The sequence below is a fragment of the Heteronotia binoei genome, chromosome 4 (genome assembly GCF_032191835.1).
Source record: "Heteronotia binoei isolate CCM8104 ecotype False Entrance Well chromosome 4, APGP_CSIRO_Hbin_v1, whole genome shotgun sequence".
Taxonomy (NCBI): Eukaryota; Metazoa; Chordata; class Lepidosauria; order Squamata; family Gekkonidae; genus Heteronotia; species Heteronotia binoei.
The window spans coordinates 119,414,309-119,437,533 of NC_083226.1; the positions used below are offsets into that span (position 1 = coordinate 119,414,309).

General features: G+C 44.9%; 1 protein-coding gene across 2 annotated transcripts in view; it reads left to right on the plus strand.

Annotated features, from left to right (window-relative positions):
- Positions 1-23,225, plus strand: part of KIAA0825 (KIAA0825 ortholog) — a 523,961-nt gene that overhangs the window by 194,654 nt on the left and 306,082 nt on the right. For both annotated transcript variants that reach the window (XM_060235688.1, XM_060235689.1), the window contains exon 17: positions 13,816-13,968. In XM_060235688.1, coding sequence (XP_060091671.1) covers positions 13,816-13,968 — 153 coding nt within the window. The remainder of the gene's footprint in view (positions 1-13,815; positions 13,969-23,225) is intronic.

Consider the following 23,225-nt stretch of genomic DNA (forward strand, 5'->3'; position numbering starts at 1 on the left):
TTCTTGTAAACTGAGTTTACATGAACATAGTAGAAGGAAATACTTAGTATCTTGCTAATCCTCCAAGTGTTATTCTGGGCCCCAGAATCTCATTTTGAACATTTTTCCATCACTCCAACTAGCCTGTTGAAGTAAATATTAAATTAAAACAGGTGGACACAAATAGTTAATCACCAGCCTTATGATGTGAGACATTGTTTAGAAACAGTTGATGAAAATGGACCAAAGATCACCCCCAAAGCAGTTCTTCTCAATTGTTGTTAAAAAAAATTACACCTTTGCCTGATATCTCAAGTACAGACTAAATAATGCAATACTGAAATAATAATTATTATAGAAATTCATTAAAAATATATATATCTATAGGGATATACTGCATCATGCACGCAGTTGCTTATTACAGGGAGAGTAATCCTCATGTAACACATTTATTTCCTACACTTCATATGTGCAGAATGTTCTCCAGCCAAATCTCATGGAGATGACTATGAAGCAACTGACACAGAATATCAGTGTGGATTTTTTGTTGTTGTAAGGAAAAGCAACATTTAATAATAGCTTTTAGAAAATCATCAAGAATTTTAAAATATTAATAAGAATGGACAGTTTTGATTACTGTAATTAGGAAAGGGCATGGTCCAGAAAAATGACAGCCCATGGAGGTTCGAGGTACATGGGGTTTACAGACCCATGGATCACAAACCACATTTAATGGACAGGGTTGTGGACTGTTTGGTCTGTGATGCTGAGCAGCTTACAAAGCTGTTTAAAGGGAACACATTCCCTTTAAATTACTTTTGCAAAGCTGCCCAGCGCATGAGTGAAGCCTGAGTGGTGACTTCACCCACCTTGGAACTGTATGATTGTACGTAGATACTTTAGCTATAATTAAATGCAGTGATGCATGTCACTGAAAGTGGCATCCTATGTGTTGAAAGTGAAGCAGGATTTTGTAGTTTCCTAAAACTGTCAGACTGGATAAATTTCCATGAGAATTTCTGGAAAAATATACATGCAGCTTTGTCACCTCAGACACAACAGCATTTCCAAATACTGTCATTTTATTTAAAAGGGAGATGTGGGAGTACAGTATTCTTAGGAATGACTGTTCTTCAAAAAATTCGTTTTCTATTTTCTTGCATTTTTGTGTATTTTTGCATTTTTATATGCAGTTCTATACTTCTTTTTTTCCATTGAACAAACTATACTCCTCAATCGTGTTATCTCAGCCACAGAAGTTATTGCATCAGAAATTAGTGCAAATTATGTTGTTGCCCCATTTGTTTAGAGCAGCCATTTCCAGAGTGTGTAGCAATGCAGGCCAACGTTGCAGACACCTAAACCCTTTGCTTCTGACCCTCTCCCCCCCAATACATTGTTTTACCCTTGCAACTCTGCTCAAAAATGATGAAAAGTAATGCAGAAGGAAAAAGACTATAAATCGGCCAAACTCCCACCCAGTACAAGGTTATTTCACTTCAGAAACAGTTAATGAAGGCAAGAGGTTCTCCAGGTGCAGCAAAAAACAGCATGGTGGACCAGTGTCTCAACCAACAAGGAATGGATCCTTACCTAACAAGAAAGAACTTAGACGGCTGATCACTGGACAACCTGGAGACTAAACTGCTAAATAAAATTTCGATTCTGCTAAAGCCTCTGGCTGGCAGACTAGAAGAAATCAAAACGACCTAATACAACTTTTAAACAAATGGCTTAGAACTAAATATGGAAGATGATTCAGAAGGTCCAGTGGCAAAGGCATATAGTCTGGGTCCACCCAACAACCCTTGCAGAATGGGATCTATGCACATAATAGCTTATTTCCCCTACTTGAAGATGAGGGAAAATATTATGGACTGAGCCAGATCAGTAGGCTATCAAAAGTGGAATGCTATAGAAATCAGTGAGTTCCCAGACATTCCACAAGAAGCAATTACAATCTAATTTCTTAAATTTCTAATTTCTTGCCTCCAGTTACTCAAGGTAAACTACTGCTGGGTAATTCCATGCAGGCTGCAAGTGAGGCAAAATGGGGGGGGGGGGAATTCTGTGCTACAGATGAGGACTCTGGTCATCTTCTCCTCCATGCCTTGAATTTGGAACCTAAGCACGACTCCAACAGCAAAAACTACAAAAGAAAACTAACCTTCATGCCGACAAATGAGCAAAGCTGAAGCAGTCCAGTTCTCCAAAAGCAATGGAAGACAGTAGTCATACTTAACATCATATCACAAAAAAATTTCTAGTACTGTATAACACTAAGTTTAAACATAGGGGAGAGGGGGAAAGGATACCAAGGGAATTGATAGCTCTAAAGAATATAATTGTCTGTGGTAGCAGAAAACAACCTAACTACTGCTGATTCAGGATTTTCTGTATCAGCACCAGAGGACTGTTGTATTTTAGATATTCTTTAAAAAAGTCTGGGCAACAATTTTGAAATAGGAGAATAGCGTTTCTTTTGATTGTTGTGATTGTTCATGGTTCAAGGTGTAAGGAAAAGGGTAGGGAGTTAAATATCTGAATAGATTAGTGTAGGAGCAGTGAAAAGGTAAAACATTCAAGTAGGGAAGGGAGATTATAGAATTACAGATAGTTAAAATTCTTAATTAGTTATTTAAGAAAATATAATCGTTAGAATAGTTGTAAGATAATTACATAAAGAGTGAAGAAGTGAGGAGATAAGCAGTATTTTGTGGAAAATTAGTATAGTTAATTTATTTTGTGAAGGCGTGCTAAATAACACTGATGAGTTAATACATAGATTCCTCAGATTCCATCAAGGACATTGTACCAATTATATAGTTGCTGGGGGAGGCAAAGGCGAAATCAGAACTGCCTCCCTTGAAAACAAAGTGAAAACAGCGAAAGTACTCACCAGCCGGGACGATACCGAGGACGGCGAGGGCCGCGGCCGGGAAACGGCGGGCGCGGGCGGAGGGCCGCGGAGGGCCGCGGCGGGAAAGTGCTGGGTGCAGCGGAGTGGAGTTGGAGTGTGGAGCGCTGAGGTCGGTGAGCGGGCGGCGCCGAGGTCTGAGAGCAGTCGGCGGAGCGTGCCACCGGAGGAGAGAAGTGCCGACCGGGGAGCTGGGGAGCTGGAGGACGCCGGAGAGAGGTTGGAGGCTGCGGCATTTGTGCAGCGGCGGCAGCGGCGTCCGGGAGTTCAAGACGGGGCGAGGTGCCGGCAGGACGACGGCCCTTCCCCCCCCCCCTTCTCCCACTACGAAGACCGGAGGCCTGCGGACTGGAGTGGTGGGGAGTGGAATGAGTGGACGCCGACGAGAGGCTAGAGGTAGTGGCGACGGCGGGAGAGAACTGTGGGACAGGGCGAGGTACCAAGGCAGCGGGTCTGCCGGTGGGACGACGGCCCTGGCTTCTTCCCCTCTCTTCCTTCCCCCCCTCCTCCCATTGTCAGAACTGAAGGTCTCCGGGCCTTCTGGATGGCGTGTTGTGCGCCACCTTCATGTGAGATCAACGCCTAAGACTCAGACCAAGATACCCGCACCTTACAGACATTATTGCACTTTAAATTAAGATCATTTGCACTCCATTGTCACCAGCACTTTAAAACACCTGGACTTAAAACCAGCAGCACTTTAGCCAAATAAGGACCTTTAAGACCATTTGCACTTTATTGTCCCCAGCACTTTATTTGGTACAAACTGTTCCCTCTTACCCATTGGATCCTATCTCCCAAATTATTAAGATTGGTGTAATTTATTGGTTATTTAAACTGTTAAGACTGGATTAATTATTGGTTATTTAAATTGTTTTATTGACTAGCTAATTTAATGGAACTATTTATGGCAAATTAATTGGATAGGGGATAATAATGATTGAAGAGTTTTAATTAAGAAGCCAATTGGAAATATAATTTATTATTGTTAGCTAGTGGATTGGATGGGTTACGTGGGGGGTAAATTAAATAACTATTAGATTAAGTAATTATTAGATTAAGCAACTATCAGATTAAGTAACTATTAGAATATTAGTGGGTAATTTATTTATTGATAGGCCAATTGGAGGTGGGAGGGTTGAGAGGAGATACAGTCAGTGGAGGAGCTGGTGGCACCAGTGAGAGATGATTGGTCTGGGGATTCCGGTACTCCTGGGGAGGGGAAGGTATGACGGTGGGAACAGGCAGAAATGGAAGGGAAGGAGATCGAGACGAGATAGCGCTCGACCACCTTCCAGCCTGCGTCCCATCCCGATGGTGACAGGTAGGGGGGCAAGGCGAGATTACTCGCCTCCGTCACTGGTGTTATGTAATGCCAGGTCCATTAATAATAAGACCTCTATCCTTCGGGAATTCCTGCTCGAACAGGACACGGACCTGGCATGCGTGACCGAGACCTGGGTCCGCGATGGGGAGACCGTAGCTCTCTCCCAGATCGCGCCCCCGGGATACTCGGTCTTTCACCAGTCGCGGACTAGCGGGCGGGGGGGAGGGGTGGCCCTGTTCATTCGAGAGGTTTACTCCTTCCGGGCCCTCCCGGCTCCGGAGATCAAGGGCATTGAATGTGCCGGCCTGGCGTGGGATGTTGGGGAGGGGTTGGCGATCTGGCTGGTGTACCGACCGCCTAACGCACCGGCCAGCGCCTTACTATCACTGATGGAGGCTGCAACAGGGTGGGCATTGAGGCACCCGAGACTTTTGATTCTGGGTGACTTCAATGTCCATGCCGATGACGTGACCTCCAATCAGGCGATGGACCTAGTGTCTTCCATGGCGACACTAGGACTCTCCCAAGTAGTTACGACACCCACTCACCAGGCCGGTCACATGTTAGACTTGATCTTCGCGTCGGGAGTTTTAGTGGACGATCTTGCTTCTATAGCGGTGCCATGGTCGGATCACTATGCCCTCAAGGCTCGTGTGGACGTCCCACCCCAACCCCGTTTGGGCGGCGAGCTTATTTTAGCTCGCCCGCGGAGCCTGATGGACCCGGAACGGTTCCTGACGGCTCTGCGGGATCCCGGCCCCCCTGGCGATTCCCTCGATGACCTGGTGGAGTCCTGGAATAATAGGCTCACCGGAGCCATCGATGAGATCGCGCCTAGGCGTCCTCTGCGCCCTCGCGCAAGGCCGACACCCTGGTATAACCAGGGGCTGCGTCGGCTGAAACGGGGACTCAGACGACTAGAGAGGCAATGGCGGCGTACTCGAGACGAAGCGACTCGAACATCTTATAGAGAGGTTATGAAGTCCTATGAGATGGCAGTCAAGGCCGCAAAGAAAACTTACTTTGCGGCGGAGATTGCGTCCGCAATTTCGCGCCCGGCACAACTGTTCAATACAATCCGGACCCTTACAACGCTGCCACAGGGCAGACCAAATTTTAATGAATTGGAAATTGGCTGTGAGGCTTTTGCGGATTTTTTTGCGGATAAAATCGCATCGCTCCGTTCCGACTTTCCTGCCATATTAGATACAGTTAGCGAACCTGAGGCTCCGTGCCTGTCTTCGGATCGCGTCCTGGACGGCTTCGGCGTGCTCAGCCTGGAAGAAGTTGACAGGATCCTCCTATCTGCACGCCCAACAACTTGTAAATTGGACCCATGCCCCTCCTGGCTTATTAAGACCTGCCGGAGGGAGCTAAGATATCCTATACGGGATATCATAAATAGATCCCTACTGGAGGGGCATTTTCCATCAGCGCTCAGAGAGGCGGTGGTCCGTCCCCTCTTGAAGAAAACATCGTTAGATCCGACCGAATTGGCACATTATCGGCCGGTATCGAATTTGCCCTTTTTGGGCAAACTTATCGAGAGGGCAGTGGCGTTGCAGCTACAGAGCTTCCTGGAGGACGCTTCTATTCTTGACCCCTACCAGTCTGGTTTTCGCCCGGGCCACGGGACGGAGACGGTGCTGGTCGCCCTGGTGGATGACCTTCAGCGGCATCTGGATCAAGGCGGCTCGGCAGTGCTGATGTTGTTGGACCTATCGGCAGCGTTCGATATGGTCGACCATCGGCTTCTGGCGCGCCGCCTTGCCGACGCAGGGATTCAGGGGTTGGCCTTGCAATGGTTTTCCTCTTTCCTTGACGGTCGGGGACAAAGGGTGGCGATTGGGGAGGAACTGTCCCGGAGACACACGCTTGATTGCGGGGTGCCTCAAGGGGCGGTGCTCTCCCCGATGTTATTTAACATCTACATGCGCCCCCTTGCCCAGATTGCCCGAAGGTACGGGCTCGGGTGTCACCAATATGCTGATGACACCCAGCTCTATCTGCTTATGGATGGCCGGCCCGCCTGCGCCCCAGAAAATTTGGACCGAGCGTTACGGGCAGTGGCTAGGTGGTTTAGGCTGAGCGGGCTGAAGCTGAATCCGGCGAAGACAGAGGTCCTGTGCCTTGGTCGCTGCGGCCCGGGAAGGGAAATCCCCCTGCCAGTTTTTGACGGCGCGCCACTAACAGCGTCGGGCAGGGTTAAGAGCCTGGGGGTGCTGTTGGAGCCTTCACTGACAATGGAGGCCCAGATAGCAGCCACTGCCAAGTCCGCGTTTTTTCACCTTCGGCGGGCGAAGCAGTTGGCCCCCTTCCTGGAACGTGACGACCTGGCAACAGTGATTCATGCTACGGTCACCTCGAGGTTAGACTACTGTAATGCCCTCTACATGGGGCTACCCTTGTGCCGGACCCGGAAACTGCAGTTGGTGCAGAACGCTGCTGCCCGGCTGTTATTAGGGCTCCCAAGACGGGAGCACATTCGGCCGGGGCTCCGGGATCTGCACTGGCTGCCAGTAATATTCCGAGTCCGGTACAAGGTGTTGGTTATTACCTTTAAAGCCCTATATGGCCTAGGACCTGTCTACCTTAGGGACCGTCTTTCCCCACACGTTCCCCAGAGAGTACTACGCTCGGGTTCACAAAACCTGTTGATAGTCCCCGGGCCAAAGGAGGCCCGTCTAAAATCCACCAGGGATCGGGCCTTCTCAGTAACGGCACCTTATTGGTGGAACCAGCTGCCGGAGGAGGTGCGGGCCCTGCGGGACCTAGGGCAGTTCCGCAGGGCCTGTAAGACAGCCCTCTTCCGGCAGGCCTATAATACTGACTGACAAGGAAATCTTTTGGATGGAACAAAATGCATCTGTAGACCGCCGGTTTTTATCTATCTTGCTTTTATTAATGTATGGTTTTAATTTTACTTGTAAGTGTTTTAAATTGTAGTATTTGTATTGTCATGTTGTGAGCCGCCCTGAGACACTTCGGTGCGAAGGGCGGGGTATAAATCCCAATATAAATAAATAAATAAATAAATATTACTGTTAAACAAAAGTAATTTATTTTCTACTACAGAAGTGCATAAGAGGAGAGAAGTTTATTTTGCAGTGTTGTATAGTTTTACTTAAAACATGATTATGGATAGTAATATTTTAGTTTTTAAAAGTGTACTTTATACCTTAGAATAGTCCAATACATGCTACATATCATCTAGAAATAGCTGTAAATATGTCAAAAGTTATTTCAATAAATGTCAGAGACTTGAATAACAAATGAAATCAAAACAATTCATGGCCAATTTTATCAAATTGTTCCCAGATATAGTAATGTTTCAAGAAACCAATCCCATACCCAAACAGGAACATTTTTTGAAATCTTCTAAATACCCCCAACAATACAACACAGGAGGAAGTTCCAGAGCAAGAGGAACAGTTATCTTGAAAGCCAAAACACTGCGATTTATTTTGAAATACATGCAAGTTGACCCTAAAGACCAGTCTGTATTTATAAGAGGCACACTGGATGACCAAAAAATCACATTGGCATCTGTATATATGCCCCAAATGAGCAACAAATTAAATTTTTAGACTACACATTCACATTGCTAAAACAATGTTCAGGAAGAACTGATAGTAGGAGGGAACTCAACTATATAGTTAACAAACAATTGGATAAACCTCACTTTAAAACAGGCCCACCCAAAAAGTAAATTCTGTTTTTAAACAATTTTATTAATAACATATGGTAACAATGTCTGTTTATATCATTACTATCCCTAACCCATATGATATTTTCTAATCCCCCCTCCCTCCGTTACTAGACTCCCGCCGAAATTATATACTTGAGTTCACTTATAAAGGTACCCTTAACCAATCAAAGTTCAATTTCTCCCTTTTCTCATATTCATTATTAAAAAATTGTCCAATGTCTTTTTACGTTCCACTCTTTCTCTATATATCCTCTAAATTTCTTCCACTCCGTTTTAAACACTTCCAAATCATAGTCTCTTAAAGTTCTTGTTAGTTTGTCCATCTCACTCCACGATAAAACTTTCACGATCCAATCCCATTTCTCTGGTATTTTTTCTTGCTTCCACAACTGCTCATACAATGTCCTAGCAGCTGAGAGCAAGTACCAAATTAGAGTTCTATCTTCTTTTGGAAATTTTTCCATTTGTAATCCCAACAAAAAAGTCTCTGCAACTTTCTTAAAGTAATATCCCAAAATTTTAGTCCATTTATATTCCAAGATAATAACTTGTACTCCATTATGATGCAGTCTTTATTCTCTTCAAAAAAACTGTACATCTCTTGCTCATTCCTTATTGTAACCCTTCTTCCACGTTGTTCAAAGCCCACACCCTCGAGTAGTATCCATCTGTATCTCGTACCCTCTGCATGCAACTTCTCTGTTAATCTCTTATATTTCTTCCTGTCGTTTATCACTTGTCTTGGCAGCTCTTTCATTATTTTGACTCTACTCCCTTCTATTGTCAGGGCTTTTTGAAAACCTTTATTTAGAATTTTCCCAGCCATATCCTTGGACCTTAGTCTTATAACTATGTCTCTTGGTAGGCCTTTGTCTTTTGCATATGATGAATTAACTCTATAGACACTGTCCAGCATATTTCTAAATTTTTCAGGATCTTCTTCTAAATAGTCAGCAATTATTTTCACCATATAGTCCATTAAATCAGTTTCCTCCTCTTCAGGTATTCCTCTCAGACGCACTTGAGTTTCCATTAATCTGCAGTCATGGATTGTTACCTTCTCTTGCAGTTTCAATAGGGTGGAAGCATGTATATCAACTTTCTCTTCAACCCCCTTGACCCTGTTTTTAACCATACCTAGTTCCTCTTTAAAATCTTCAACTTCTTTTTTAAGGTCTCCAATATGTTTCTTAAGCTCTTTTTTACTAGCTGTTATCATCTTCTCCATGCCCTTCATAATCCTGGCTTCCATGGTATCAAACTGTCTTTGGATTTTGTCCAAAGAATGAGATCTTGCATGAGTTAATCTTCCTTCTGACATAAAAAAAAAACAACCCAAAGACTCAGGGGGCTCCAAATCTAAATTCAGCACCAAGTCCAGTAGGTTAAACTTGCTGTTTAAAATAAGACTAATTTCGTCTTTCTCCTACCTTCCTGGGCTGAGATATTGATTTTTAACAATTTTTGGCAATTTCCCCTCTTTCAAAATGGCGATCATACTTTCTCTATGGTTAAAAATTCCTAGCAAGGACCTTCTTCTTAGTCTTCTCTCCTTCAGCTTTTACTTCCTGGTTCACGTTCTCCAACTATCGCGGTCTTTGTTGTCCTTGTTTTATTGGCTGTCAGTACACCTTCAGCTTTTGCTTCCTGGATCACTAAGCTCAACTCTCATTCTCCAAATATCGCAGTCTTTGAATGATTGTTATGTTGCTTGCAGGTACAGAGCCAAAACACAGAAGCCTACGTCACTGACCACAGGTATTCAAAACAATTTTCTTCTTTCCCAAATTCTATCAATGCCTTTAATTTAACAAAGTCCAAATTTCACAGTCTCTCCCCTCCCCTCACTTTCGTTCCTGTTTAGGCTTTTCCACCTTCTACTGTTATTTAGATTAGCTTAGAAACGTCCTGGAGTGATAGATAATAATCAAAGTACCTTAGCGGCTATGTTCTTTAAACTTCGGTCTTCCTGGTCTTTCAAATGTATATCAGTCCTAAACGAGAGTGAGATCCAAACATGCTTAGGCCAATTGAATGGCTCTTAATCCTTTGTAGATGCTGAACGACGCTCCTCTTCCTTGCCGGCTCTACAAAGCCTCAGAAAGATAACCTCCATCATCAATCTTTAGCTGAGATCAACGGCTCCAAGAAGTTATGGCATCATCCTGGGCAAATCTCTAACTGAGAAATGCAGGCAGAGAACCTGAAAAGGCTCTTTACTACCCTGAACAAAGGATTAAGTTCCCCCCTTATCCAGAGGGCGTCAGCTCTGTTGGAAACTCACACCGGAAGTCCCAAAAAAGTAAATTCTAAAACAGATCTTTTCCAGCTTTTAAAATGAAATTTTGATTATGCAATTCCTGGAGACAAAAACATGGAAATGCAAAAAATTACACCTATTACTCCATACATCACAATTCCTACACCAGACGTTATATACTGACCTCACAATCATTAGTAGATATATTAACACAAGTCAGCATTGGTCCAGAATTATGGACAGATCACTCCTGGATGGAGTGCATCCTAAAGTTACAAGGCAAATAAACATATTTACATTGGAATTTGAACAAACCACTTTTATTGAGCCAATAATTTAGAGAAAAAAATAGAACAGGGTTTGTTTTTTTAAGTGAACGAGGCATCTGAAATTACCACCTCAGTTGTTTGGGATGCCTTCAAAGCAGTCCTAAAAGGACAAGTCATATTGTTGGCAACTTATCTAAAAAAAAATTCCAAGTTAAATCTGAATTATTAGAACAAATTGCTAAATTGGAAATATCTCACCAAAAGATAGGTAGCAAAAATTATATAAAAAAAATTACTGGCACAAAGAAGTCTCTTGAGATGTTAGAAACCTTCCAGATTTAAAGAAATTTACTGTTTATGAAGCAAAGATACTGACAAAAAAACCCACATAGAACTTTAAAATTCCTTTTATGGAGACCACAGGAACAAAAAGCAAGCTAAAATGTCAATTAATTAAGGTCCTCTTCAGGAACTCTGCCAGCCAATCCCAAAGAAATTACAAATATTATGTTGGATTATTACCAAACGCTATACTCGTCCACAAATCCAAATGAATCAGAGATTCTAAACTTTTTACATTCAAAAACATCTATCCAACACTAACAATAGAACACAAACAATTTTTAGATAAACCTATTTCAAAGCAAGAAGTTTCAGATGTGATTTCTAATTTAAAGAACAAATCCGATGATTATATACCTGAATTTTATAAGGCATTTAAAACTATGCTAACACCCAATATTATATGTTTCTAATCCCATAACTTCATCAGAAAAAGTTCAAGATCTGCTTATAAGATGTGGTTGCATATCAGGTTTACACATTAATCAGGCAAAAATCTGACATTTTCCCTATAAAATTAGATACAAGTAACACTTCTCACCTTAAAACATTTTTTCAGTTTAATTGGATTTCAAAGTGTTGGAGATACCTTGGAGTTCAAATTTCTTTAGATTTGACATATTTAAAAGAATTAGCAGTCTTTAATACAAACAAATGAAACTCAAATGAATAATTGGCAAAAACTAAATTAAAAAAAAAATTGGATCAACAAAATGCATTTAATAAAATGCTTTATTTTCCCTAATTTTCTCTTTTTATTTAGAACTCTCCCTATTGTAATCCCGAATGATGATATTGAAAAATGGCAAAAAATGTTAAATTGCATCGTATGGAATACTAAGAACTGATTTTGAGACTCTCCATAGGCCATCAAATAGAGGGGGGAATTTAGAGTTTGAATTAAAAACTAAGGGAGGGACCTACCAATCTTAAAGGCCTCATTTCCAAAATTTATATTAAATCTGTTTGGTCAGACATAGAGTATGAATATGTAAAACCTCATGTCACTTCAGGAAACAATCTGGACCAAGCCTCACCTGCAGCCATCATTTAATAAAAATAACAAGTTCTTAGACATGACTTTAAAAACATGGGTCAAACAAAGAGGGAAATTAGCACCCAATACTTCATTAATATCCACATATTTAAATCAAGTCTGGTTCCCCCCAGCAGAAGGACAAAGCCAATAGCCAAAATGGACAAAGGCAGGGCTTTTTTTTTTTCCCTGGCAAAAGTGGTGCCAGAATTCTCAAGAGGGAAATTAGGGAGCAACACACAGATGCCACTCATGAACATTTAATTTTTTTTAAAGAATTTTGTTTTCACAAAGATGTTCCGGAACTCTGTTCTGCCATGTTTCCCCAGAACAAAATTCCTGGACAAAGGTAGAAATATCTCTAATAGATTTGACTGACAAGCATCTCCTCTTTGAAAAAGCATCCCTTGAAAAGAAATTAGGCTTCCCAATACATTGGTTCCAATATCTCCAAATAAAAAATCTCTTTACCAACCCTACTATATGCAAATCACTTCAGATGGAATTTAGAGTTTGAATTAAAAACTAAGGGAGGGACCTACCAATCTTAAAGGCCTCATTTCCGAAATTTATAACATTCTATTGGAGCTTTGGGGAAGGCATGGCAAACCACCCCATAAAAAGTCTGCCTTGAAAACGTTGTGAAAGCAAAGTCACCCCCGAGTCAAAAATGAGTGGTGCTTGCACAGGGGACTACCTTTACTTTTATTGGAGCTTACTGGGGGGAAACACTACACTTTCAAAGAAGTGGCGAGAGAATTGTCAAATGTTAGAGACTTTAGAAGACTAGGAATCAATCTGGACATCTTATGTGTACACAACTAATATCATAAATATAAAATCCTTGCAGCTTATTATTAGATGATACTGAACACCCAGGAAATTAAATTCCATTAACAATTCTAATAGCTGATTTTGTTGGTTCATATTAACGTTGGTAGTGGAGCTGTGTTCACATTAATAAGTTTTGGCAGAAAGCAGTCGATCAAATAAAATTAATTACATGCTGTGAAGTTCCCTTCTCTCCAGAAAACTGTGTTGTTAAACTTCTGGATGGATCCTTTACTCTGGAAAGCAAAAAATAAAATAAAATGATTACAATATTGCTTGCTGCAGCAAAATTAGCCATAGCAACTATATGGAAAGGCAGTGTAGCCCCTTCTCTGGATCTTTGGTATTCATTGGGAACAAATGATTATGGCAAAAATAAATGCAGGTATTATTAATTCAGATACAGTAGACAATTTAACAAATTATGTTGGAGCATAACCTCTAAAAACATCCTCCTTCCAAATAAATTATATAAAGGATTCTTGATTTTGTAAGCAGTTATGAAGAATTGTACAGTATTGTTTATTTTATTGTTTGTATTTTAGATGTATTGTAGGATACGTTTATTCATATATGTTTTGTTAAATATGAACTGATAGTGATTTGCACTTTTTATCCCTCCCTTGTTTATCCTTCCCATATTTTTGTGTAGTTATACATTATGAATAATCAAAAAGTTTAAATTTGAAAAGAGAGGACTTATAGTTCATAACAATAACAATAGTTATGAAAAAAAATAGTTCCTGCCGCAAATATGTATCCAGGGCTTTTTTTGTAGCAGGAACTCCTTTGCATATTAGGCCACACACCCTGATGCAGCCAATCCTCCAAGAACTTACAGAGTTCTTAGTAGAGGGCCTATTGTAAGCTCCAGAAGGATTGGCTGCGTCAGGAGTGGGTGGCCTGATATTCAAAGAAGTTCCTGCTACAAAAAAGCCCTATATGTATCTATTAACAAAACTATAAAATACCAGTTAAACACTGAAGGTGTTTTTTGTTGAATTTTAAAGAGATTACTGTTCCTATATAAATACATAAAAAGTGTAGGAAACTCACTTACATGTTGTGTCTATATATGTGAAATTTGTTTAACTGGCATTGCTGAATGCAATTAATACTTATTCATCTGTTTTTCTTTTTTAAAGGAGTATTTGAGTCAACAGCTGTCCTATGAGGAATTTTCTGAAGAAAACATTGCAAACATTAGACCTTTGAATTTCACGCTGAGGAACAAAGAACAGCCTGCTTTTGACCCTTTCCGGGTTCACTACTGGTATTGCACTAATGTCTTAGAAAAGGTTAGTGAGCGTTCAAAGTATTTCCACTCGTGTCATTGAAATGGAATATTGTATGATGATGAAGCAATTATTAGAAATCAAAATCTAGTACCTTTGTCAGATGGCTTCTGATAATGTTGCTGTAGCAATAAAAAGCTATTAATCTACACTTATGTCAGAAACTGTGCACAGAACTCTGCTTTCTCATGCTACATCTCTCTTGAAACCTTTAACTGCAATCTGTTCCTAGGATTAAGCCTCAGGGAGTAAATTGGGACCAGACATGTTTAAGATTGCTGCCTTTGTTGGTCCCAGACTTTTATAACCTGAGTGCCAGGCTAATTTCATATTATAAAAAAGGCATTGGCAGGGGGAAGTTTAAATTGAGCAAAACCTCCATTTCGAGTTTTTAAAAGTTTTTCTCTGTCTTGTCAGAGAACAGATAGGAAGGGTGAAGTCAAATCAATTGTTTTCCTTGGCCATCTTTTTAGAAATGATAATTTATTTATTTTATTTATTTATTTAAGATTTGTATCCCGCCCTTCCCACAAGTGGCTCAGGGCGGCTTCCAATAGTAGATCCAACAAAACTACAATAGTTAAACATATAAAGGGATCCGTATTTAAAACAGATAAAACAGATAAAACAGATAAAACCTTAGTTATTAATACACATTAATAAATAAATATTGCAACTGTATATAAAAGAAATCCAGCAAGTTACATTAAAATTCTCAAGCTAGTTATAGGCTAGCCGGAAGAGGGTCGTCTTACAGGCCCTGCGGAACTGAACAAGGTCCCGCAGGGCCCTCACCTCTTCCGGCAGCTGATTCCACCATGTAGGGGCCATAACAGAGAAAGCCCTTTCTCTGGTGGACTTCAAGCAGGCTTCCTTCGGCCCAGGGATGGTAAGGAGATTTTGTGTTCCCGACCTCAGTACTCTCTGGGGAACGTGCGGGGAAAGACGGTCCTTCAGGTAGACAGGTCCCAAGCCATATAGGGCTTTAAAGGTGATAACCAGCACCTTGTACCGGACTCGGTATATTACTGGAAGCCAGTGCAGGGTCCGAAGACCCGGCTGAATGTGTTCCCGCTTTGGGAGACCTAATAACAGCCGGGCCGCGGCATTCTGCACCAGCTGCAATTTCCGAGTTCGGGACAGGGGCAGCCCCATGTAGAGGGCATTACAGTAGTCTAACCTCGAGGTGACCGTGGCATGGATCACTGTTGCTAGGTCGTCGCGCTCCAGAAAGGGGGCCAACTGCCTTGCCCGCCTAAGATGAAAAAACGCGGACTTGGCAGCGGCTGCTATCTGAGCCTCCATCTTTAGGGAAGGCTCCAACAGCACCCCCAAGCTCCTGACCCTGTCCGCCGCTATCAGCGGCGCACCGTCAAAGGCTGGTAGGGGGATTCCCCCTTCCGGACCACGGCGACCCAAGCAAAGGACCTCTGTCTTCGCAGGATTAAGCTTCAGCCCGCTCAGTCTGAGCCATTCAGCCACGGCATATAATGCCCGGTCTAGATTTTCCGGGACGCAGGTCGGCTGGCCGTCCATCAATAGATAGAGCTGGGTGTCATCAGCATACTGATGACACCCTAGCCCGTACCTTCGGGCAATCTGGGCAAGAGGTCGCATATAGATGTTAAATAACATCGGGGAGAGAACCGCCCCTTGGGGCACACCACAGTCAAGTGTGCACCTCCGGGACAGCTCCCCCCCAACTGCGACCCTTTGTCCCCGACCTTCAAGGAAAGAGGAAAGCCACTGTAAGGCCAACCCCTGAATCCCTGCGTCGGTGAGGCGACCCTTCAGTAGCCGATGGTCGACCGTGTCGAACGCCGCCGACAGGTCCAGCAACATCAGCACCGCCGAGCCGCCCCGATCCAGATGCCGTTGAAGGTCATCCATTAGGGCGACCAGCACCGTCTCTGTCCCATGTCCCGGGCGAAAGCCGGACTGAAATGGGTCAAGGATGGAAGCATCCTCCAGGAAGGTCTGCAGCTGCATCGCCACTGCCCTCTCAATAAGTTTGCCCAAAAAGGGCAAATTTGAGACCGGCCGATAGTGTGCCAATTGGGCCGGGTCTAAAGATGGTTTCTTTAAGAGGGGACGGACCACGGCCTCTTTGAGTGGCGTTGGAAAGTGCCCTTCCCTCAGGGATCTATTTATGATATCCCATATAGGATATCTAAGGTCACCCTGGCAAGATTTAATAAGCCAGGAAGGGCATGGGTCCAATTTACAGGTAGTTGGGCGAGCAGCTGAGAGTATCCTGTCAACTTCCTCCAGGCTGAGGGGGTCGAAGTCATCCAGCGTATAATCCAAAGACAGGCTCGGAGCCTCGGGTTCACTAACTGTCTCGAAATTGGCAGAGGAGTCGGGGCGGAGTGACGCGATTTTATCCACAAAAAATTTCGCAAAAGCCTCACAGCCTATTTCCAATTCAATAGAATTTGGTCTGCCTTGCGGCAGTGTTGTAAGTCCTCTAATTATGTCGAACAATTGGGCCGGGCGCGAAGTTGCGGACGCAATCTTAGCCGCAAAGAACGCTTTCTTTGCGGCTTTGATTGCCATCTCATAGGCCTTCAAATTCTCTCTATAAGATGTTCGGGTCGCTTCGTCTCGAGTACGCCGCCATTGCCTCTCTAGCCGTCTGAGTCCCCGCTTTTGTTGCCGCAGCCCCTGGTTGAACCAGGGCGATGGCTTCGGGCGGGAACGCAGAGGGCGCTTGGGTGCGACCTCCTCGATGGCCCTGGAGAGCCCATCGTTCCAGGACTCTACCAGATCATCCAGGGAGTCGCCAGCAGGCCAGGTGTCCCGAAGAGCCGTTAGGAACCGTTCCGGGTCCATCTGGCTCCGCGGGTGAGCTAAAATACGCTCTCCGCCTAAACAGGTTTTGGGTGACACTCCCACACGAGCCTTAAGGGCAAAATGATCTGACCATGGCACTGCTTCCATTGCAATATCAGTCACTGGTATTCCGGCCGCAAAGACCAGGTCTAACATGTGTCCCGCCTGATGAGTGGGCGTTGTAATAACCTGGGAGAGTCCTAGTGTCGCCATGGATGACACCAGGTCCGTCGCCTGGCTGGAGGCCGCGTCGTCAGCATGGACATTGAAGTCACCCAAGACCAAAAGCCTTGGGTGCTCCAACGCCCAGCCCGCCGCGGCCTCCACCAGGGACGGTAAGGCGCTGGCCGGTGCGTTAGGCGGTCGGTACACCAGCCAGATCGCCAACCCCTCCTCAACATCCCACATCAGGCCAACACATTCTATGCCTGGAATCTCTGGGGCCGGAAGTGCCCTAAAGGAGTAAGCCTCTCGTATGAGAAGAGCCACCCCTCCCCCCCGCCCGCTAGTCCGTGACTGGTGAAAGACCGAGTATCCCGGGGGAACGGTCTGGGAGAGAGCTACCGTCTCCCCTTCCCGCACCCAGGTCTCGGTCACGCAAGCCAGGTCCATGTCCTGTTCGGTCAGAAACTCTCGCAGGACAGAGGTCTTATTATTAATGGACCTGGCGTTGCATAACACCAGTGACGGAGGCGAGTAATTCGGCCTGGTCCTACTACTTGTCACCGTCGGGATGGGACGGAGGCTGGAAGGGGGTCGAGCACTATTATGTCTCGATCTCCTTCCCTTATAACTCTGCCTCGTCCCACCGTCATATCTTCCCCTCCCCAGGAGTACTGGTATCCCTAGGCCAGTCATCTTGTCAATGATCCCTAGTCCGATGGAACCTTTAGAGCTACCCTCTTCTTCTCACCCCTCCTTCCAGCCAATCTATCTGTTTTTATAAATTAATTAAACCGATCTAATTAAACTAATCTGCCAATTACTATATAGCTATTTAATTAATTAGCTCCCTAACTTCTCAATCATTAGCCAAAAATCCAATTAATTTAATCTAAAGGCTCATTAATTGTAAAAACCCTTCCAATAAATATCTTCCTTAATTAATTTGCCACCAATCAATTTTTCTAGCTCGTTAATTATAGAACCCTCCCAATAATTTCTACCCTAATTAACTTGCTACTAATCAACTTTCAATTAGCTAATAATCCACCTCTTAAATAGCCTATAAAACCAAACCAATCTTGTCATTACATTGGCAGTTTAGATCTGCTGGGGTGGGGGATTAATATAAAGATGTAAACAATTGAGTAAAGTGCAGTAGTTTTTAAAGTGCTGAAGTCCATAAGGTGCATTGATCTTATTTCCGTGTCTTTGTCTTTATCTTCGGGCGTGCTGAGTTCCATGTGGAGCTTGTTCTTTAAAGTGGTGGGAGGGGAGGGGTTGCTGAGAGGTAGACAGCTCGGTAGGGGAGTCGTTGGAATGATCTTATGATGACTATATAGCTGGCCGATGGATTCGGGAGGCCCACTGCGCAATCTCGGGGGGCCCGGAGGGGCATGAGCTCCGCTACGCCCCCTTCGTCACACAGGCTCCGCCCTAGTCCGCAGTTCAGCTCGGCCCCTTTCGATGTTATCCGGGCCCTTCGGCTACCAGTCGTGTCCCAACGCAACGCCCTACAACCACTCCCACACCGGGAAGGGAGGGGGGGGTACGTCCCCAAGTTTCTCCGCCACGCACAGTTGATGTAGTGGTCGACACCCCCACCAACCCCTCACTAGTCCCTTCCTCAGTCTCCTCCGGCCCACAGCTCTGCTCCTCCAGCTCACGGCTCAAAGTCTCTGCCTCCGCCGCGCTCCACCACGGCCCCGGCTGGCTCGGCTCGCTCCTCCCGCTATGCGGGCACCGTCCGTTGCATTCCACGCCGCCCGCCGCCCGTTCTTTACTCAGTTCCGCAGCCCGGCGTGGCTCGTCTCGGCACCTCGGCAGGCCAGCGGGCCGCTGCAGCAGCTCACGTCGCCCGCCGCCGTTTTCTGCCTGGCTCCGCGGCCCCGGCGTGTCGCAGCTCGGTCCGGCACCGTGGCAGGCCAGGAGTGCCGTCCGCTGTCGGTCACTCCGCTCGCCTCGCTCGCCGTCGCTCTCCACTCCACTCCGCGGCTAGAAGCGGCGCGGCACGGCCCAGCACCACAGCACTCAGCAAGATTTCCAATAGGAGAGTGGGGTAATAATACTTGAAATTTTCCCCTCACCTTCCTCTCAACTGCAATTGCAAGTCACTCAATAAAAACGGGTAGCTTAACTCAGCTTGTATTTAGTTGTGTGACGGTGAAAGCTGTTGTCTCGAGGAGCTCCGGTGTTAGGGCTCCTTCACCGCCGCCATCTTATTTCCTCTAATAGGTTTAGCAAGAGACAATTGAATGGTCAAGCTCTGCCCCCTCATCTAATAGGGAGCAGAGATTTGGTGGTATTATGTACTAGAAAGACTTCAGGAAGAAAATCCTGGAGACTTCAGGAAAGGCTTCTTTGACCTGGCCTGACCTGGGCAGTGGGAGGAGAAAGAAAAAAATGATAAAACTCCTGGAAACAAGGAGGAGACTCTTTGGTTCTGATTCCATCAAGGCAGATAGACCTCTTAATGTAGGTCTGGGGGAGGGAGCTACTGTCATGTACTGGCCTGCACACTTGAAAGAGGCTTGAAACCCCTGTAAAACATTGTAACTTTTTTTTTAATTATCTGCTAGGGCATGTATAGACGGAAGAATTGTGTTTTACTCTTTTCTTTTGAATCCTTTGCTCAGTCTGGTGCTGTGCTAAGAATATAGTTGTGAACATTTTCTTTTCAATAAATGCGTTGTAACTTTTGATACTGGTAGTGGTTCTCTGTACCATGTAAAACAAGCCAGGGAGGAGTGGGCTGGTGCCTTTAGGTTGTGCAAGTTGATCTAGATTGTGCAGTCAGGAGGAGGAGGAGATGGGTAGACCAAACCTCATCCCCTCCCATTCTGAGGCTTGTGGAGCATCTGGAAGAGTAAGTCATTTGGCAAGGGGCTGCTCCCCCAGTGACACATAAGACAATAAGCTGTCCCTCTGATAATCACATGCTGAATATCATGACAGAGGTAAGGCCTTAGAACTTGGAAGGGAACCTGAGAGTCCTGGCTTTCCCTGGGGACAGTTTCTACAAAGACCAGGTGGTGGCAGCAGGTACACACACACACACACACACACAGAAAAGCCCTTCAAGGTGCTGGAAAAATCTTGGAGGATACCGTATAGTGGAATCGGGCCTTCAGGACTGAGCCAGTTTGGTGTAATGCTTAAGAGCAGGAGACTCTAATCTGGAGAACGAGGTTTGATTCCCCACTCTTCCATATGCAGCTGCTGGGTGACCTTTGGTTTTCTCAGAACTGCCCTCTCAGAGCTCTCTCAGCCCTACTTACCTCACAGGATGTCTATTGAGGGGAGCGGAAGGGAAGGAGACTGTAAGCTAACCCTGAGACTCCAAGGTGAGGGCGGGATATAAATCCAACTCCTCTTCTTTTCTTCTATTCTGCTACATATATACTACAGAGAACTTCAGATCATAAAATGTTCTAGGGTTTTTCAGTACAGTCAGGTTTTTAATGCAATAAATGGACAATAGTTACTCAGGTTTGCATATCTGTTACAAAATTAATATGATTTCCTACTCTTGAGCCAGCTTCTGCCTCCTGACTGCTGGAGGTAGCCATCGGCTCTCAATCCCCCTGCTCTAGCCTGAGGTCCTGCCCATCCACCCTCCCCTCAGCATGGTGTGGTTGTGCCCACCTCTGCCAGGCATCACAGCCTGAGTGGGAGATGGTGGCTCTGTTATGCTCTTGGTCCCTGGGAAGGGCTCAGGCCTGGAGGATGCGTCTCTGACAATATGGAGATGCAGCCTGGCTCTCTTGCTCTACTGCCGGGGTGCCTGCTGTGGCTTCTATGTCACTTGCTTGAGCCTCTGGCTGCCAAGCTCTTCCAGTGGGACCTGCTGCCAGCATTCCTGGGCCTCTTAACATGGCTCCACTGGTTGGCAGGTTGGGCGCCAGCTCTGCCTTCATGCCAGTGGCCCTGGTGATCAAGCTGCTTGTTGCCACACTCACACTGGATCCTAGCATTCCTTTCAGTTCTCTGGGGGCTGACATTGGTATGTTGGGGAATCCAGGGGTCAGGGCACCTTTGGGGCTCTCTGCACAGGCCAGTGCACTGGACTCTACAGTTGGGGAGGGTGGTCTTACAGGTTTGACCCTGGACAGGCATAGAGTCATGTGCATAATCAACTCCAGCATCACCCGATGGTCTGTACAGGGGTCATTGATGTAATGCACATAGTCCTATGCACACATCCAAACTGTGCCATGGACTGACTTAATTGAAGCAGGCCCATGCAAAAGTATGTACAGTACAGCATTCAACAGCAGATATGCATGTGATGTGGAGAAAATGGTAGTGCTTCCCAAGCACACATGCAGCAGCAACAGCCTACCATAATCCAGAGAGAGAGTACCTTCCCAAATCACTTACAGTGGTCAGGCAGAACTGTCATGAAACTCTGTGGTGTTATTAGAACTACATGGTCCACAAATCACATACTTCCAAGCGTGCCATTGTAGAGCTAATATGCATCAATGTTCAGAGTTCTATACAATCCCATCCCATTCATCCATCCCACTGTGTCCCAGTCATTAGCTCTATAGACATTTGTTCCACAGTACTGGACATTTTAAGGTTGTATGGAAGGAAGTGGGCCTGGTACACACTGGCTATGCTTATAAGGTACACTCACTGAGTTCTGATATAACATGCTGCAAGATGCTGCTGGTACCTGGGTGGAAAATGGGTACTGCTTGCTCAGAGGACTAGGGAATCCTGATTGATGAGTGATTCCTACCATTGAGATTTGGAACAGGAATGATATACAGCTTTTTGTCTTAATGGAACTGCTCGTCTTTTCATTTCTCTTCCTATCTCAGGAATAGAAGCAGAACTGAAATTTGTGAGCGCCAATGGGCTGGGCCACCTTTATCTAATCACTTTCTTCCTTCTCTTCTTCCTGCATCTTCTCGCCCACCCATGAGTGGGTAAAAAAAGAAAGCCACTCATATTTTGTTAAGTTGCTTCAGCTGAAGCTATGTTTCACTGAGGTAATAGGATGCAACACAACAACAATGAGGTGTTGGGAGAGTCTGCCAGAGAAGGAGCTGCTCCATATCTGTTGGAGCACAGAGGAAGCATTGTTCATTGGCAGCCTGCATATCAAAAGATGACTCTACAAGCTGTAACATGCCCAATTCACCATCAAAAACTGATATCCAGTGCTGCAATCTGTGGTAGCAGAGTTTTTGGTAAAAAAATCCAACAGGACATTGAAAGAGCCTGGAAGAGGAACTCCCCAGTTTGGTTTGGCTCCATCTGATAGTCCAGAATGAACAGCAGAACTTTATGCAGATAACTACACAAGTGATGTGATTGGGGGTAATACTGGTGTTGTGAAAATCATCTATATGTACAATAACTTAGAAGGCATCCCTTTAAAAGACATTATTCCTGAATCCCAATATCGGTATGATATTCAGATTGGTATGATAGTCAGATTCAGTAAATATTCAGGAATCCTGAATATATTCAGGTCCATTATAGCCTATGGGGACTGTTGCAATCAATGTCAAATCTCCTGGAGTGTATTTATTGGTCTAAAGTGGGAATTGAGGTAAAGGCACCAAATTTGTAGCATAGATGCTGCAGCCTTTCCTCAAAAGAACCCCAGAGTTTCAAAGAGATTGGACTAGGTGGTTCAATTCTGTGAGCACTGAAGGTGCCAAAGAAGGTAGAGAAAGAAGTACTCCCCCCCCCTTCTCACAATACGAGAACATTAAATGAAATTGCTGAGCAGTTGGGTTAGAACTGATAAAAGGAAGTACTTCTTCACCCAAAGGGTGATTAACACGTGGAATTCACTGCCATAGGAGGTGGTGGCGGCTACAAGCATAGACAGCTTCAAGAGGGCATTGGATAAGCATATGGAACAGAGGTTCATCAGTCACTATAAGCCATAGCGTATTTTTGGAACTCTCTGTCTGAGGCAGTGATGCTCTGTATTCTTGGTGCTTGGGGGGAGCACAGTGGGAGGGCTTTTAGCCCCACTGGTGGACCTCCTGATGGCACTTGGTTTTTTGGCCACTGTGTGACACAGAGTGTTGGACCGGATGGGCTGAGGATCCACCTGATGAATGCCATCTTATGCATCACCATGGCAAAAGCGGCAGGGGGAATGCTGCCTAGCAGGGAGGTGGAGGATGAACAGCAACAGAGCTACTTTTGCCCCCCTCTTCCTCAGCTTGTGCCAACATGCCCCTTTTGGCCCACATGGTTCAACTCACTGGAAGAGCTTGTCTCTCCTGTGAATGATG